The sequence below is a fragment of the Apium graveolens genome, chromosome 3 (genome assembly GCF_009905375.1).
Source record: "Apium graveolens cultivar Ventura chromosome 3, ASM990537v1, whole genome shotgun sequence".
Classification (NCBI taxonomy): Eukaryota; Viridiplantae; Streptophyta; class Magnoliopsida; order Apiales; family Apiaceae; genus Apium; species Apium graveolens.
Genome location: NC_133649.1, coordinates 19067013 through 19083924, shown reverse-complemented (window position 1 = coordinate 19083924; position 16912 = coordinate 19067013). Strand labels below are relative to the sequence as shown.

At 33.2% G+C, this 16912-nt stretch overlaps 1 protein-coding gene and 1 long non-coding RNA gene across 10 annotated transcripts; one reads left to right on the top strand and one right to left on the bottom strand.

Annotated features, from left to right (window-relative positions):
* The first annotated feature begins 1078 nt into the window (after window positions 1-1078).
* On the top strand, window positions 1079-12015 carry LOC141711888 (uncharacterized). 9 transcript variants are annotated; one of them, XR_012571475.1, is made up of 8 exons: window positions 1079-1275; window positions 2298-3319; window positions 3660-3743; window positions 5593-5663; window positions 6840-7190; window positions 8614-8709; window positions 9132-9443; window positions 9518-10031. It is a non-coding gene; the product is annotated as an uncharacterized LOC141711888 (long non-coding RNA). The 9 variants fall into 9 exon arrangements; XR_012571476.1 differs by lacking the exons at window positions 9132-9443; window positions 9518-10031 and adding an exon at window positions 11696-12015; XR_012571473.1 differs by lacking the exons at window positions 9132-9443; window positions 9518-10031 and adding an exon at window positions 11265-11644.
* Window positions 12016-12506: 491 nt separating this feature from the next.
* LOC141711887 (protein SMAX1-LIKE 3) lies at window positions 12507-16057 on the bottom strand. The gene is made up of 3 exons (XM_074514586.1): window positions 14628-16057; window positions 13983-14211; window positions 12507-13865 (listed from the first exon to the last, which is right to left on the bottom strand). Exons 1-3 carry the CDS (start codon window positions 15821-15823, stop codon window positions 12738-12740), a joined length of 2553 nt encoding a protein of 850 aa, XP_074370687.1. The 5' UTR covers window positions 15824-16057; the 3' UTR covers window positions 12507-12737.
* Between the last annotated feature and the right edge of the window lie 855 nt (window positions 16058-16912).

Below are 16912 nucleotides of genomic sequence, written 5' to 3'. Positions count from 1 at the left end.
CTTTTAAGCCACTTATTTATTTTAAGTTATAAGTTACTTATTTTTAAGATTTTTCAAACGTGCACAATATTTCACGCATATTTATTACATTTTACATGATTTAAGAATCCATTTTATGTATTTTTTCACAAATAATTCAAATATACAATTTATTTTATAAATCGAAATTAATTCTATTACAATTTACTTAACCCAGATGTATTCGAAGTGAAAAATCAAATGTACAAGATAATCACGAGTAGAAGCCAATAAATTAATAATATCACTAGTAAAAGTCAATTCTACAATCCTAACAAAAAAAATGTTATAATCATAGAATTAATTCAATTCTGTGAGTACAAACGTTAGAATTACTCCGTACATCACACGGATTATATGCTAATATTCTTTAATAATAATATGGGATCAGATTTGTGTAAATATGCGTCCCAAATTAAAAATATTTGGAAACTTAGTATTGCTCTATCTATATTTTAAAAAAATTATCTTAAATTCAGATGGATTATCTCTAAAAAAATTAGAATCCGAACCAAATGCTATGAGAATTCCTAAAATTGTTTGATTTTTTGGCTGCTAAAATTTAAATATTTTTTTAAAATTCATTAAGTAGCCCGACCTCTTTCAAAAAAAACTAATAAAAAACAGATAAAATCGAAAAAATGACAAAAATACCTCTTTTTTCAGAGTTTGTGACAAAAATACCTCTTTTTAAAATTTTGGCCAAAAATACCCGTCTAATACGTATTTTCAGTTGGGTATACTAATACGCATTTTAAAAATGGGTAATTTGTATTAAAAAAAATTGGAAAAAAATAAAAAAAATAAAAAATAAAATAAAATACGCATTCACAAAATGCCTATCACCCATTTGATTCTGGTGATACGCATTTGTGACACGCGTATCATATGTTCTTTTTTTTTTTTTTTTTATGTAATACCCTTTTTTCAGATACGTAATAGATTTACCCATTTCTAAAATGCATATTAGAAGGGTATTTTTGGCCATAAACTCCAAAAAGTGGTATTCTTGTTACAACTTCTAAAAAAAAAAGATATTTTTGGCCATCACCCGATAAAATCTGGATTCAGTACACAGGAGTGTGCGAATGCGACCCTGTATAATTCGGTGAAGAGCGAGACCTGGGTGATGATTTCCGATCCGTTTTTAGAACCCAATAAGTGGGGCTAGGTTCCAAGAGTCCTACTAACTCCTATCTGTTCGCTGGTTTACACTGGGGGTCTCTAACTGTGCACTCTCGATGCCCATATCTTATGGTAATGTTCATTTGCTCTGTTTTACTTTTCGATGCCCATATCTTATGACTTATGGTAATGTTCATTTGCTCTGTTCTACTTTTCGAACTTCGTTTTCCATTAATTCTTTAAAAGACATGTATGATGCCATTTGTTGTTAAAATTACTATATCAAATCAACTGTACTGCTTTGATTACATAGAACAAAATTATATTCCGAGAAAGCAAATCATGTACGCCTGTGTTATTTTTGGGAGAAATGCATGTCCACTTTAAGAACTCAGAACTCATGTATATTGCATTGTATTTTTGCAGTTTACCTGTTCGCTTATTCATTATCACCTTATGTATATTGTTTTTACCATAGTGAAGATTTAGCATCATAGCTTAATCTTGTGTGGAGTTCTCTGTTGACAGACGAAAAGGAAGTAAATTGTGTCATATTTAATTGTTTGTCGACATGTAATTAAAATATGAACTTTTCTTTGGCGTTCAGGTAATTGTATGTGTATAGGTTACCTTCGCATATTGTAATGTAAAGAGACATACAAATCGAATTTGATTTTACTAATGTCTAAACTTAAATTTATTTTTGTTAGAAGTTTATTTCACTGTTATTTGTGAATGAGCGGTCGAGACTTGTTGCTCTTACTTTCAGTTGTATATTTGTTTTATGTATGTGCAAAATAAAGATCTCTGTCTTTTCAACAAGCATATAGTAATAACTAAGTGCATCATCTGTACCGAATCCAACTAAGCGTATACCTAAAGCAAGCTCTGTATCTGGACCAAGCAAGCAGTTCAATCTTATGATCAGTGATAAGAATGGCTGAAATTATATGTCATATTAAGCTTACAGAGGTATCACATGGACATCCAATTTAGTATTCCAAGGTGTCAAATGGAAGAACATACATGCTACATACAGCATGAAACTATTTGTGTTTGGTTTGAACCTGCTGGTTTTATTGCATCTTTTTGGTGGTATTAATCCATGACATATTTCTGCAGTACGAATACTAACTTCTTTACTAAATGATCAGCATGAAAGCGGTTGTGTTGCGGTGCTAGAAAGCAAAGGAAGTAAAGAGCATGTAAAAGTTCATGGAAAGATTATTAAGAAGGGTGTACTGGTACTTCAAATTTCGGGGAGGAGTAGGTTTTTGACAATCATCATGCTTATGCATAGTATTCTTTCATCATCATCTTAAGGTATAAAATTTTGCTTACTTGCTTGGTCAATGTGAAATTTCTTTACATTCTACGGATAGACTTTCCAAAAGAAGGATGCAACAGTTAATAAATCTGTTAGGACATGTTCATTAATTAGCGGAATGGGCCTCAACTTGCTTCATGCCGAAAGACGGGCAGGAAGCTGTTTTGCGGTAGTCGGTGCCTCTATTTTGTCATCTCATTCAAATTTCATATAAGATTTTATCATGCCTGAACATTACAGTCCAGTGGTAGAATCCACCAGGTGACTAATATGTCTCCTTTGGCTCCTGTTTATGAAGATAAGTTTGACATATTTGAAGTGAGTTCAATGGCACATGTTGAGAGTGACAATGCCGCTTATTCTGCAGCAACTAGTAAAATCCTTTCTCATGATTGCAAGTTTGCAACCTATATTCTGTCATAGAGGCAGGCAATTTAATATTTGGTGCCCCTGTGCGATTAAAATCTCATGTATGGTTCTGGAACGGAGATTCTTTGAATTGAATGACGACAAAATGGATGTCAGCTCTAACCAAAGGAAATTATGCAGAAGCTTTACCGAATTATTATGAACTTATGCGACTAGAAATTTTGACCCCTATAATCGAGGTTATATACTTTTTGTGGCTTGAATTAATTTAAGCCTTTGTTGATAGTACCTCTGCTTTTCTGAGAAAAACAAATTGCATTACGGCATACAAATAGTGGATGAAAGAGCTTCATATTCACCATCATTTGTTTCACCTTGGACATCTCTGAAATGTGCGGTATTCTGAAGAAGAAAGTTACAAAGGGATTCTCAATTGTAGTGACTTAAAGTTTCATTCGATGTGCTCCTTTACTATTCAAGGTACGTGTTTCCTCTAGTACATGTGCTTCCGTTGTGATATAAATACATTAAAACTTTATCAAAGACTCTTAGTGTACTACATGGTATAAAAAAATACTAGTTACAGATCTGTAGATGCTATTAATAGCAAGGTCCCTGTGTAGCGTTAACAAAATGTCTAAATTATGGATGTGACAAAATTTCTCTGTTAGAATCTGTTTTAAATGCCACAGTTTCAATCATCAGGAAGCCATTCAAAATTCTTTTTCAATTGCAGTTATGTTAATATTGAGTTGTCTGTGGGTACATATTTCTTTGAACGCAGATTGTAAACTAATTTAATTAATATCTTGGTGTGCAGGTTGGTGGTATTAGCAGAGTGGGTCTCCAGAACGGTGTGCATCTTATAGGGCATCCAACTAGAGCTTAAAATAAAGCGTAAAAGGTAAGTGTCTCATTCCGCAGTTTCTGTTATCAACTAATTATAAACACATGATCCACTTCAACTGTGGGACAGAGTTGTTTCATTCCAGTAATTGGGATTTCTTTAGATTAAGCGATCTATTCAGATTTGGTGGTTTTTCATTATGCACTTCTGTGTAATTGACTTGTTCATTTTTGGTTCAAGGTGTGTTTTAGATCTGTAATATTTTATGTTTCTGGGTTCGATTATTAAAAAGGAAAAATAGGATCCAATAAGCTTCTTCCTAATTCATTTTTTAGAGAAGTACTTGGAATCAAGTAACCAATATTAAATATTGAAGCATGAGAAAGCTTATTGGTCCCAAAATCTGTTTTTAGAATTGAACTAAAAAAATATAGCATATTACATATTTAAAACCAAACTTGTAGTTGGAAATGTTCCGTCAGTTGGACAAATGCACAAGTAGAAATCTACAAATGAAGAACCTGTCGTTTTATCAAAACAAATCAGAACTTGTCCATAAGTTCAACGTATGACAACTACTAAAATGGAACCAAAATTTCTGCAGAACATTTGATGTGAATCAAATGTATATTGGCTAATTAAACAACTCACATTGAGGCACTTAACTTTTAATTTTTTGCCTTGGCGAAGTCATAAATAACATTGGATAAGATGATGAGGATGGAGTAGGGAGTCTCGAGGGGAACTGGTGGAAGAGACTTTCAGGGAAGAGATTGAACAAGTGAGTAGCGAGAATGAATTAAATTCAAGGGTTAGAACGGGTAAGGGTAGAGATAGAAATGTGCTGCCTGATATTCGAGAGCTAGTCCGTAAATAATAATTGCTGCAAAAAATTTAAATTATTAAAGTTTATTATAGAAATTCTGGTTCATTTTGTTCTAACCGAATTATCTTATTAAGAAACTGAATCGAACCTAAAAAATTACGATTTATAAAAAGTATAAGCATACTGCGAACCAAACTTGATATGTCAAGACCCATAGCAAATCACGCAGTTCATTCACTCCTATCATGATGTAATACTTACAGCCTTACAGGTAACAATACATTCTTGGGTACAATTATTGCAAAGCTGATTCCTTGCTTCTCACTTAATTATCTTGACAATCTACATCAATTTGGGAAATGAATTCATTAGTCTATGTATTGGTAAATATTTTAGTCGCCCGGGCATATAATAATCTTTTATATTTTCTTGGGATGATTGGAGCTAAACCAGTATGAAACTTCTGTCCACCTACTACAATCACTAGCTATAAAGAATATCCAACAGATCCTTCGTTTCTGTATCCCAAACATATTGGTTGTACATTCTACCTTGGATTAGAAATCATCCTTTGGTCCGACAGTCCCACTGGCACTCAAGTCTAAAACATTCAAGAGGACTATTCATAATGGCCTTTTTTTAACAATGTAGCCCCTTAGCTCTTCATGCCTTTAGCGACAACAACTAGGGCAGTGCAGTGATGCCTTGAGTGGCCAATCTGCAAGTGCTTCTGTAATCTACCTGACCGAGAAGTAAATTCCTAGTAATCTGCTTGACAAAAGACTTTTGTCTCTTCTGCTTTGGAAGTGGAATACGCGCTCTGGATCCCCCCCCCAGGGGGATCGATTCTTAGCAACAACATTGGTTCAATTTTTATCCAGAACTATGGCTAGTTCTGTATTTTGTTGGAACATAATATCTAACTATTTCATTCATCAGGTGGCCTTATACACCATAATTTTTGTTAGCTTTATTTATAATAAAGATCAGCTTGATTACAAGCTTATTCCACTATAATGACAGTCCTTACTGCATTACAAATAATAATAATATTGGTGTTGTGGCGCTTCCATCTTGCAGGGAGTATTACGGATGATCTACTCAACATTACCAAATCAACAAGAAGCTGCAACCTCATATGCAGATTGCAGGTAGGTATACAAAATTTATGTTATATATCGTATTAATTATCACATGAATCTCTTTCAATATAATGGGCCATATTCATCATCATATTATATATGTACTCCAAAAAACTTTTCCTGTAATGTGAACTCATTTGATGTATCCAATATGGTGAAATACTGAAATACATACTACCAATTTTACCTATTGCCAGTGTTAATTCATTCATTATGTTTAGTAAAAAGTATAGAAGATTTCGAGGAATTAATACAAGGGCAAAGGTTATCTCCTTCCCAAACTCAGTGCGACTTTCGTCATGGTTTAAATCTTAATTCCTGTACAGTTAAAAGCTTACACACATTACACATCATCTCACTTATGTTGTTTCAAAACTTAACTAGTAATAGCCAATGAAATATTAAATTTACATTCCTGGAAGTAGTCATGTGTCTGATGAAGAACATAACTAGTACAAATTAGTAGTAGCACATAAATCAATTTAACTACATAAGTAAGGACAAGGATGTAATGTTAGCATTGGCACCAAACTGATTCTCTAGGAGGACCACACAACCATCAGAAAAAGCTGATTAACACAAACATCTCCCTCCCCCTTCATTCTTATTTAAATTATTGTACCGAGTGTTTATAAACCGTGCGTTATAGATATATGTACAAGAATTTACATCTTTTCTGCTTACAGAGTATCATATCAATTTAAAGTGACCGAATAAACACGGATTCAATGTTTAAAGTCGCATTTTAAATACGGATTCAATGTTTTAAATTCGCATTTTATACTATATTATTTGTGCATAAAGTAGAATCCAAGTCTTATGCTTTGAAGTATTCTCTTGGCATATATAAATATTATTAATTTTGTTTTTCATTTTATAGCTGACATTTGAATTTTTGTGGTAGATAAAAGTATAATACACACTAAAACGTGTCTATTTTAGCACATATGTTTCCATTTTTTTTAAGCTTATCATGCTTCTACTGTCTTTTTCTACTATAACTTAATTTCAGCTAATTTATATATTTGATCATTAAAAAGCATATATTAATATTTAATTAGTATTTATTACTATTATAGTATTATATATTCTGCATATGAAGAGAGTTAAATTTCCGTATGGCTCTGTGCATATGCATGTGCTCCTAAGTCATTCTTAACATTGAAAACTGAAACTTGAATTCAGGAGACGGACCGGAGAATTAACTTTGGAAATGAGAATGTCCATTGCTTACTTTAGAGAAGGGCAGCCGATAGTGACTGGGCCGGCCTAATTAAATCAGAAAGAGAGCAATCCACTCCTCCTTTTCCTAAAGTCTGAAAAGCCCTAAGCTGCTGTGGAATTCTTGTCTCCATGCTCCATTAACTCTTGTCTTTCTTTAATTCCCACAATTCCATAATAATTTTTTTTGTACTTATTGTTATTTTAGCATTATTTTATATATCTTTTGTATTCAACGCTTTAAAATGTGCGCAGTTCAGAGAAAAGGCAGAGATGCAAACCCTCCCTTGCAAACATTCTCCACTCTTTTCCCAGGTACAACATTCTACTTTTCTCATTTTACAGTTTAATTATAACTTAGTAACAAACACTATAATTGAAGTTCAAAAGATTGTATCCTTTTGTTAATTTCTTGGTGTTTTTGGAAAGAATAATATTTTTTATGCTATCTCTTAATTTTCGGTTAAAGACCCGTCAGTAATTGTGTAATTATTATATTTCTGAATTTCTGAATTATATGTGTGTGATGCAGCTGAATGTATATAAGTAATAAAGTATATTGTAAAGTGATTGCCGAACTTTGTCTAATATAGCATTTTGGTGGCTGGATCTCAAATTTACAATTTGGTGGACCAAACTTTGGTTTTGTCTTTCAAAACAAATGGCTAACAAGCATTTTTGTGAAAAAATAAAGCGAAATTTTGCCACTATTTTAAAAGGCAAATATAATATATGGCCACCAAATTGCAATTTTGTAAATTTGGCCATTAAAATGCTACATTAGTTAAATAAGACTTCAGATTATTAATTTTATAGATTGTTGATAGCTTTAAATTATTAATTCTGTAAATTAAAAAACAAATAAGACTTCAGATAAAACGCATGTATTAGGAGTGCCCTTTTAGCTAGCTTTGGGTGTGATTGTCTTTGATTAAGTAATGCGGTTCTTCTTGAATCTGAAGGTTTGTTTGTAATCACGTATATCATCAAGTAAATTAGCGAGGTGATGACGCTAGTTTGTTACTGTAATTTGTCGAGCAGCCACCTTTCTAACTTCGATTTTACTTCGATGAGATAAGCCTCTCTTTACTTGAGGTTTCTTGTAGTTCTCTGGTTCTTTTACTGAAAGCATTGCTCAATACAAGTTTGTACTGTATCAATTATCATGATTATTTTGGTGAGCTAAATTTTGATATATCAATTTTGTTCTCATCATTAAAATTTAAAAAGCAGGTAAGCTGCAAATCCTATCATTACTTTTATTTAGAATGGCTCTCATCATTCATTATCTTGTGCTATTATATTTATACAAAATCCCATCGTAGACACGTAACATTGATCCCAAACGATAATGGGCTTTTTTGCAGAGTGATTGTTTGGACTTTGGACCCATATAAACAATTTAACCCACCAAACATTCCACTTTCCAAAAAGTTATTTCCGGCCTAGAATTACATCATAGATTACATGCAAGAAGCAATAACAACTTAGTTATATATATTATCTGTATATTGTACCACATGTATTGTGTTATAGAAAGTGAAACAACTTATTTAAATTAACACCCTGTGATAAATTAACGAGAAATTTAACTCTCAAAATCGATCATGGATGATAAAATGAGGTTGATTAGGCCTAACCTATTTATATCTGAATTCTCAAGTACTAATTAGTAATTTTCTTGTAATCTTCTATCATTCGTTGATTAGAGACTTTGCTTTCTTTTTGCTAATTACAGTGAATATACCGGTACATGCTTGTAATTGAACTACGGCGAGCTGACGTTCAGAGGTACAAAAAGGTGCTTGGAATGAAGAAAGATCACAGAGGAAAGGTAAAATAGATATTAGCCATAAGGAGTGAATAAAAGTGATCAACTTTAGTTTAAAAAGCAGTGTACTTTCTGCGTTTCATGAAAACTTATTAAGCATAAACAATAATCATGGAGTATCTTCCTACCACCTTTTAAGGGTAAATTAGATTCCAATGACATGCATATTTATCACATTAAGATAAAGTCACTTAGTTTCTAGTGGTGGTGGGTAGATCATGCATGCAATCAGTTATAGATGTAGTACATCATTACTATTTTTTTTAATTATCTGTTATTATAAGGTAAACTTACTGATGATACACAAATATGTGACCAGCCACTAAGTTCCCACTACATTTATATAATTTATGTCTAAACAGATATTATTAAAAAGATGAATTCTTAATCGCAAACTTCTAACCTATCTGAGTGATCCCTTGCAGAATGCAGATAATGTTCATTTTGAGCATTTTCAACGAGAGAAGTCATTGACAAAAAGATCCTACAATATTATACATAATTCGTATAAAAAATGAAACTCATGCAAAATTCTCAGATAAAATCATAACAAAATGATGGTGGTTTTCTCTGGATAGGTGAAATCTCTTTTTTTTCTATATTATAAGTAGGGCGTTGTGATTATTTTTGTGTCAAAGAGTATGCCTTTCTCTCTTCTTCTTTCTTTTTTTTTAAAAATCTATTTTCCGTTGCCCGGTGTCCTAACTAATCCTAGAGTGATGACTGCTGGGAGGTAGGTGGACACAGATTTTTTTAATCTATTTTGCCCGGTGTCCTAACTAATTCTAGAGTGATGACTGCTGGGAGGTAGGTGGGCACGGAGAGGAGGTAGCAGATGACAGGGTGTGTGGGTGAGAGACTACGTGACTAGATATACTTACATTATGTGGCTTTGCTATTATAGATGTGTGTGCTTACCGCTTATGGTCGCAAGAAGTGGTTAGAAAAAGCCATAGAGCCTTCACATAGCATGTAAAAGCCATAGGGCCTTCACATTGCGTGAAAAAGCCATAGGGCCTTCACATTGCGTGAAAAAGCCATAGGGCCTTCATTTTCTGTAGGGTTTGAATTCCGTAGATGATAGAATTTGAAAGTTATCAAAAAACTTTTCACATTTGGTAGATTTGTCGAATCTCTTATTATTATTTTCGATCTCATTGGAGCAAATCCCATATTAATTTGGTAAATTTTAGCCAATCATTATTATTATTTGAGTCACATTGAAGTTTTAAGTAAATTAAAAATTATGAGGAGCTTAATAAATTTAAACTAAGTATTAGTATATACTAAAAATACGTATTCGAACTTGAGGATCGTCGATCCCTTGAAAACAGATGGCGGCAAATCAAATATTTATGATATCTAAACTCTTGAAGATAAATGATAACCTTTTAGATTCCAAAAACTAAAAGCAATATTAAGATTTAAAAGAAAAGATGCTTACATACATGTTTAATTTATATTGAGTGGAGTAGTTTATTTTGAATCCCTATGCTCAACTTTTTGATGCTTTTCAAAGATGAGAATGTTGGTAATACGATTTACAGAAAACAAAGGCACGAAAGTTATTCGTTTGCAAAACGAATCACCAAGCATAAAAAGTAGTGCTCTTTAAATAGATATATGTTTGAAGGAAGATTTCTCTTTTTTCTTCTAAAGTAGAAAAGCTACCTCTACTTTGCACAACTCTTACGTTATTGGATTATACCTGATTATAATTCACTTATTTCCTTCACTGCAGTAATTCTGATTCTTTTTTACCTGCATCTTCAGGTGTAAAAACAATAATGTTTGATTTATATATAAAATTGTTGTAATATTTTAATACAGTAAAAATTACGCTTAATTACCTTAATATGCATTTAAAAAAATTAAGTAACTGCTTAAGTGGAAATAAAAATCTTACCATGTCTTTGTTATATTTTAGTTTCCTTATACAAAAACTCCTATGTATGTATTTATAGAGTAGAATCTTAATAAATGAATATTGCATTCAATCAAAAATATTATTGAGGTGGGATTTAAGATTACAATTTTCTTGAAAACCAAATATTAAATTACAAAGACAGGAGTTTTATATTTATTTAGGGATGTTATCATTGTAAATGAAATTACTTTAAAGAAGTTTTACAGTACACTGTGATCCTCTTATTCAAAAAATGTTTAGCATGTTTTTTTTAAAATATAATCACTTCTACTGCAAATTGCAACTGTATTAAGTTTGTCCACTTTAAATAGGACAAGAAGCAAAAAAAACACTCAAAAGGGAGGAGGAATTAGCAAATATCACAACCTTTCATCATAGTAACCTATTCTTTCTGATATTATCATGTACAATTTTAGATTCTTGCTACATTTATTTCCCTCGCATTCCATGAAAATTTTGGTGGATTTTATAAATTTGAAACCCATCACTTATCTAAGAGATTTCGGCATCATTAATCTCAGAGACAAAGTAAAAGCAATTAGCTATACTTTCATCTTTGAACATATTCTTCTTTACTTTGGTTTTCTATTTAGCAACGCAATACAATTATTGTAGATTTTCCTTTCTGCAGCCTATATGTATGGATGATCTACCGAAAAGCTAGAGCATTGTGCTTCTCTTTAATATGACACACAAAGTTAGGACATATGGAATATACCTTGGATTAAGTTTGATGCATAAAAAATCCTAAAATCATGTGGGATTGTGTCATATGCCCCGATTGTACAATACTACAGCTATTTCTCCTACAACCATTAACTTAAACTCTTAAAGCTTTATCCAATTTTAGACAAATTACAGCGAGAATTAAGAATAGGATATGAAATGACAGAGAATAAATGTTTATAGTGTAAACTGGATCACACACTTGTGAAAAGACATATATTAGTTTTTGGACATTTTTGTAAGTTGTGTAACCCAAAGATGCAGATTCATATGTTTTTTAAGTTACATAGTATAACATTGTTGAGGTGCATATAATTCCGGCCGGTCTTATTTCAGTTAGTTCTCAGTCGAAAAAAAGACGGGCCAATTTCAACATGCAGACCAACAGAGAAGGCTCTCCGGTAGTTTTATGTTGGGGTAAAGAATATTAATTAGGGAGGATGAAAAAATTAAAGATGAAAAATGAAAAGGTGTCACATTCAAAAGAGAAAGGACAGACACATTTCAATTATCATCAAATTACAAAGAGAGAAAGAGAACGACGACCAAAGACGCTAATGAGTAGTTCTTTATTGAAAAACTGGCAACAAGGAAGATGACGATTGACGTCATCTTTTTTCTCTTTTCTCTAAAGGGTGTTCGAACTTTAAAAGACTGATGAACTTGTTCAAGATCATACATTTATCAGTAATGAGTAATACCCCCTAATTAATTATGTCATAATATATCCAGTTCTTTTCACTTGATATTTTTGAAGATGAACAATCCCTTCATTCAAGTAAAAATATTGATGGTAAAACTGGGAAAACACAATGCTTATACAGAAACAAGTATTTGAAGAACTATACATCTTATACAAGAAAAAACACCGATTTTAAGATTTCAGCTACATGTTTTGCTCAACAAGAAAAAAGAGGAAGAACTCGTTTTTTATTGTTTGGATCATGGATTACAACGAAAATGTGGATGAGAAATGTATTGAAATCTCATTCGTATTCCCGTTACGAGTTTGAATCTATGATCCGGACAAAACTCAAATTATGCAGTCCCTTTTCACTTGTAAGAATTTACAAAAATAAAAATGTAATGGATGAAGTTGTATACTTAACTAGTTTTCAACAATATAGACATGTAGAAACACTCGAAATAAAATTAGAACATGTACTGTATATGGAATCAAAGCCATACGATGATATGATGCACTAATAGACTCTAGTTAGTACTTCTACATACCCTTTTCAATCTGGATACTAGCTAGGTAGGTATTTTTAGAGAGGATGAAGATAATCGATCTAAACAAAATAACTAGCTAGCTAGGAGAGAATTACAGATGGTCGTCCTGATAACTTATCATATTCCTACATTGGAATATATTGTATTACAACTCCTGGATTTTGAAGACAATAAGCCTGTCTACAGATTCAAGAAGTCCTATATCATCAATCGACATGTCTGCAGCACCCTCATCATCAACGTCATCAGCAAATGACATGTTTAAATCCAAAGACATACAAGGACTCGTTGTCTGATCCTCGGATTCAACAACTTTAATCTCTTCTTCTACTTCATTTGTTTTTTGCTTGATCGGAGGAGAGCATGCCCTTGACCTAGAACTGAAGCTTTCACAGCTCAAAATCACAATAGAATCTCCAAGGCTAACTTCTTCCCCGCTTGAATTTCTTATCCGTCCACTCTCAATTGCCCTCTTCATTCCCATCTTTGAGCAATAATCAGCTTGCTCAATATCTTCAACGAAGAATACTCTATGAGGATTGACAGATACTGCTTCTGCAAATCTCTCAATGTAAGAGCAACTTTGTTCATCTCTTGATCTCTTGTTCCTCAAGTCTTCAGTTGAATCAGCTCTAGTAGACGAGAAGCTACTTATCGCAATGGTTACAAAGTTAGTATGCGAGGAACCAAAAACAACCCTAGCCAACTCTCTAGCAACCTTCTCTTTAGCATGTGCATCTACGCCCTGGAAAAAAAACCAAGTCTCTTCTTTTGTCTGATCAATACAACTCTTCTCTTTCCTTCTCAACATTCCGGACCTGCATTGTAATATTGTGCCAGCTATTTCGTGAATAATGTCTTTTTGCCATGGCACCTTTTTCTCCAATGCATTGCATATGGTGTTAAGATTCTCGGTATTGAACTCTTTGAACCTTGTCACGTATTCCATTTCCATAATGTCACTTGAAGAAGCAGAATTTGGAGTTGAATTAGGGGTAGAAAACCTGCCATTCTCAGGAATGTACAGTCTCAAACATTGATGGTCCAGAAACTGAGACTGTTTGGGTTCATACACTGGCCAATTCTTTTGAGAAGTGTTGTGTAAATTAGGGTTTTGTCGGTCATAGGAAAAGCAAGATGTCGAAGAGGAAGGTGATATTGCAGAGGAATTATATGTTAGGATTTTCTCATTAAATGGCTGAAGCTGTTTGTGGTATGTGCTGCAAAATATGTTCCATTTTTTGCACAACTCTTTAACTGATAAGGCAGAGTCCTGAATGAGAAAAAGGAATTACATATACAAGAAAAAGTCAGGTCTCAACTCATATACTTTATCTTAGAAAGTGGTAGCTAGATGTATAAGTATAAAAGCTGAGAATGAGATAATAACCTGATCATGACTATTAAGTCTTTTACTTTCATCCCTGAGCCATGACGGGAGGCTAGAGGATGTAGACTCTCCATGACATGTTGTAGTATTTCTCGAGTTGCGGGCTTCAATTTCAAATTGTGCTGTACAATCTGCACAGCAAGTAAGCTGCTTTTCCTCTCCACCTTGAGAAAGAAGCCATTTTGATCCATTTTCAGATTTCTTGCTTTCACAGTCTTTCTGTGCATCACTGATAAAATGTGGAAAAGAAAAATAAGCGTGAGAAGGAAGTACTACACCAAGGAAGTCACTGATGTAAACATGCACCACCAAAGTAAACTAATATTAAGAGATAAATCAGATTGAAAAGTAGTTGCTTAGTGATCATATACAACTATACTTAATTAAATCCATAAAGTAAGATCGAAAGATGGAAAAAGAAGAAAGAAGCACTTAACACATGATCACTTTTTGGAGAAATTTGAATCAAACAAGTAAGCATATACATGAAGAACCAACATTAAAGTGTTTCACTTGATCAGGATAGAATCTGATCAGGTGCTTTTGTACAAAGTAAGAGAAAGTTTAGAAAACTTTGTATACAGCACCTGGAAATTAACAATTAAAAATCTGAAATTAATTCAATAGCGGTTAAAATAATTTTACCTGTCCGGAATAAGGCTTAAAGCCAACGCGGCAGCCGGAACAGTAAGAGGATGCAGCCTCCAAACACTTTCTAATGAAGGGTAACCAGTCTTACATTTCATGTAAGTTTGAAATGATGCAATTCCGATAAACCAAAATTTTCCACTTTCTCCGATTCCATGAGCCAATCTCCCTAGCTCAATAATCATATGCTCCACCGGACAATAGTAGTTTCTTCCTTGACCCCCGAAATAACTTTCTCGATACTCAGTAATCCACTTGAGATCTCCTAGGTACAAAACTAGGCCTTTGTCGACAAAGCTCTTCATACTTCTCAAGTCTTCAAGCTTCTGCTCAACCTTTCCTCTAGACAGGTTTTCGAAAGAGAATAGAGGGAGACTTATAAACTTTACTTGTCTTAAAGCCTCAGGAACATCTCCTTTGTCGACCTTGTCTTTCACCTCTCTCACGACACCTTCTACATTCGTTACATTTTCTCCAACGATCACCAGAGATTTTCTTCTTTTGTTCATCAAGCTCTCTATCACACTCATCACATCTTCATCCCTAACTTGATCATGATGATTTCCTCGCTCTTTGCCAGCTTTTGCCCCTTCAGACTCCTGAGAAAGGACTAAAAGGTTATTATTATCGTTAGACGACTTGTTAGTAGCTTCCTGGTTTTGAGAGCACAATTCTAAAGAGACAGTCTGTTCTACATTGGTTTTGACTAGAGTACTTGAAAATCCAGCTTCACGCATGACTCTGCTTACACTAGGATCATCTAATATAGATATAATGAGCTGTTCAAGCTCGATTTTGACAGCTAAGAGGGGTTGTTGCTGGTTTTCAATAGAGCCGCGCCTTTGATGGGCTTGGGCACGCTTGAAGGCTGCAACGAGAGCATTGGATATGGAAGGGTGGTGTGAATGAGGAGGACTAGTTAACATGGGGCTTGAAGAAGAAGCAGGAAGACGGTTAAGAGCGACGTTGAAACAAAGCTCAAGGGCTTTGCACTGAAGAGGATGAGAGTGAGATTGAGATTGAAGACAGGCTGTTCGGAGTAAGCCAGTGGGAGAGGATAGCATGGTGCTTGCGACATGAAGAGGCGTGACTTGAGCATGGCCGCGCCTTCTAGCAAGCGTTACTGCTTGCTTTATCACACTTGCGGCCTCGGTTGTTAGTGCTTGTTGCACTGTGAACCCACCAGCCCTCATCTTTAATTAACTAACTAACTGGATTTCTTACAACTACAAACAAGACTACAGATCACAAGTACAATTGATTTAGGCTAGGTTTATCCAGGTGGAGGTATTAGTTAGAGATAGTAGGAGTTGGGGAGTGTTGGGTATTATGTGGAAGTAATCGAAGTAGGATAGATTGTTATGAGTAGGAGTTTGGGAGTTTTTGATCGAGAGAGATGAGACGAAAGGGATTGAAATATAAGGGGGGGGGGGGGAAGGAGGGAGGGGGTGTGCCTTGCTTGTAGGTGAGGTTAATTTTGGGGTCCAAAGTCGATTTTGTAGTGGAAAGTGGAATGCATGTGCTGACAAGCAGGACGAATGCACCAGTACCAAGGCCAACTCAGCTTTCCCCCTATTCCGCTTTCTCCTCATTTATTCGCTTAATTCTACTAACCCTATCTATCACATATATTTAAATGATCCTGAGTTAGCGATAATTATAATTATACATATCATTTATCTCATGTTGATCCTGAGTATTAGCTAATATATTTGAATCACATACACCTCACTTTTGTTCCATATATTTATATATACATGTATACATATTTATATTTATATTATATTTAATACATGTGACTAATTTTTTTACTTTTTATTTAACATTTTTAGCTTATATAATATTAAGTATAAAAATATTATTTTCTTATTAACCAAATTTATTAATTATTTTGACATACAATTGCATATTTATAAATAATAGTAATAAATCCAATATTATAAAAAATAATATAACTATATATTTTATAAGATATAGAAAATTTTATTAATTATATTTTTGTCATATTTAAATGTGTTATATATTTTGAGTTTTAATACTTATTAAATTGCAATTATATTCAACATCTTTTCATTAAATTTATATCTTATTTACACTTTTATTAGAGTAAATATTAAATAAATTTATTTTATCATTTAAAATATGTATATGAGAACTTGAAAAATATGAATAAAATACCATTTTTGAATATAGCTAAGATTATAGTTAATACTATTGAAGTACATGTCCTATATATTTAACAAAATTTTAAATAATCATGATTTGACTAACCATTTTAGGTT

Excerpts from the sequence above, each read along its gene's own strand:
- LOC141711887 (XM_074514586.1), bottom strand. The coding sequence starts at position 15,823 with ATGAGGGCTGGTGGGTTCACAGTGCAACAAGCACTAACAACCGAGGCC. Across the intron at positions 14,212-14,627 it reads TTAAGCCTTATTCCGGACAG|TGATGCACAGAAAGACTGTG; the intron begins GTAAAATTATTT and ends ACATTTTATCAG. Across the intron at positions 13,866-13,982 it reads GACTTAATAGTCATGATCAG|GACTCTGCCTTATCAGTTAA; the intron begins GTTATTATCTCA and ends TTTCTCATTCAG.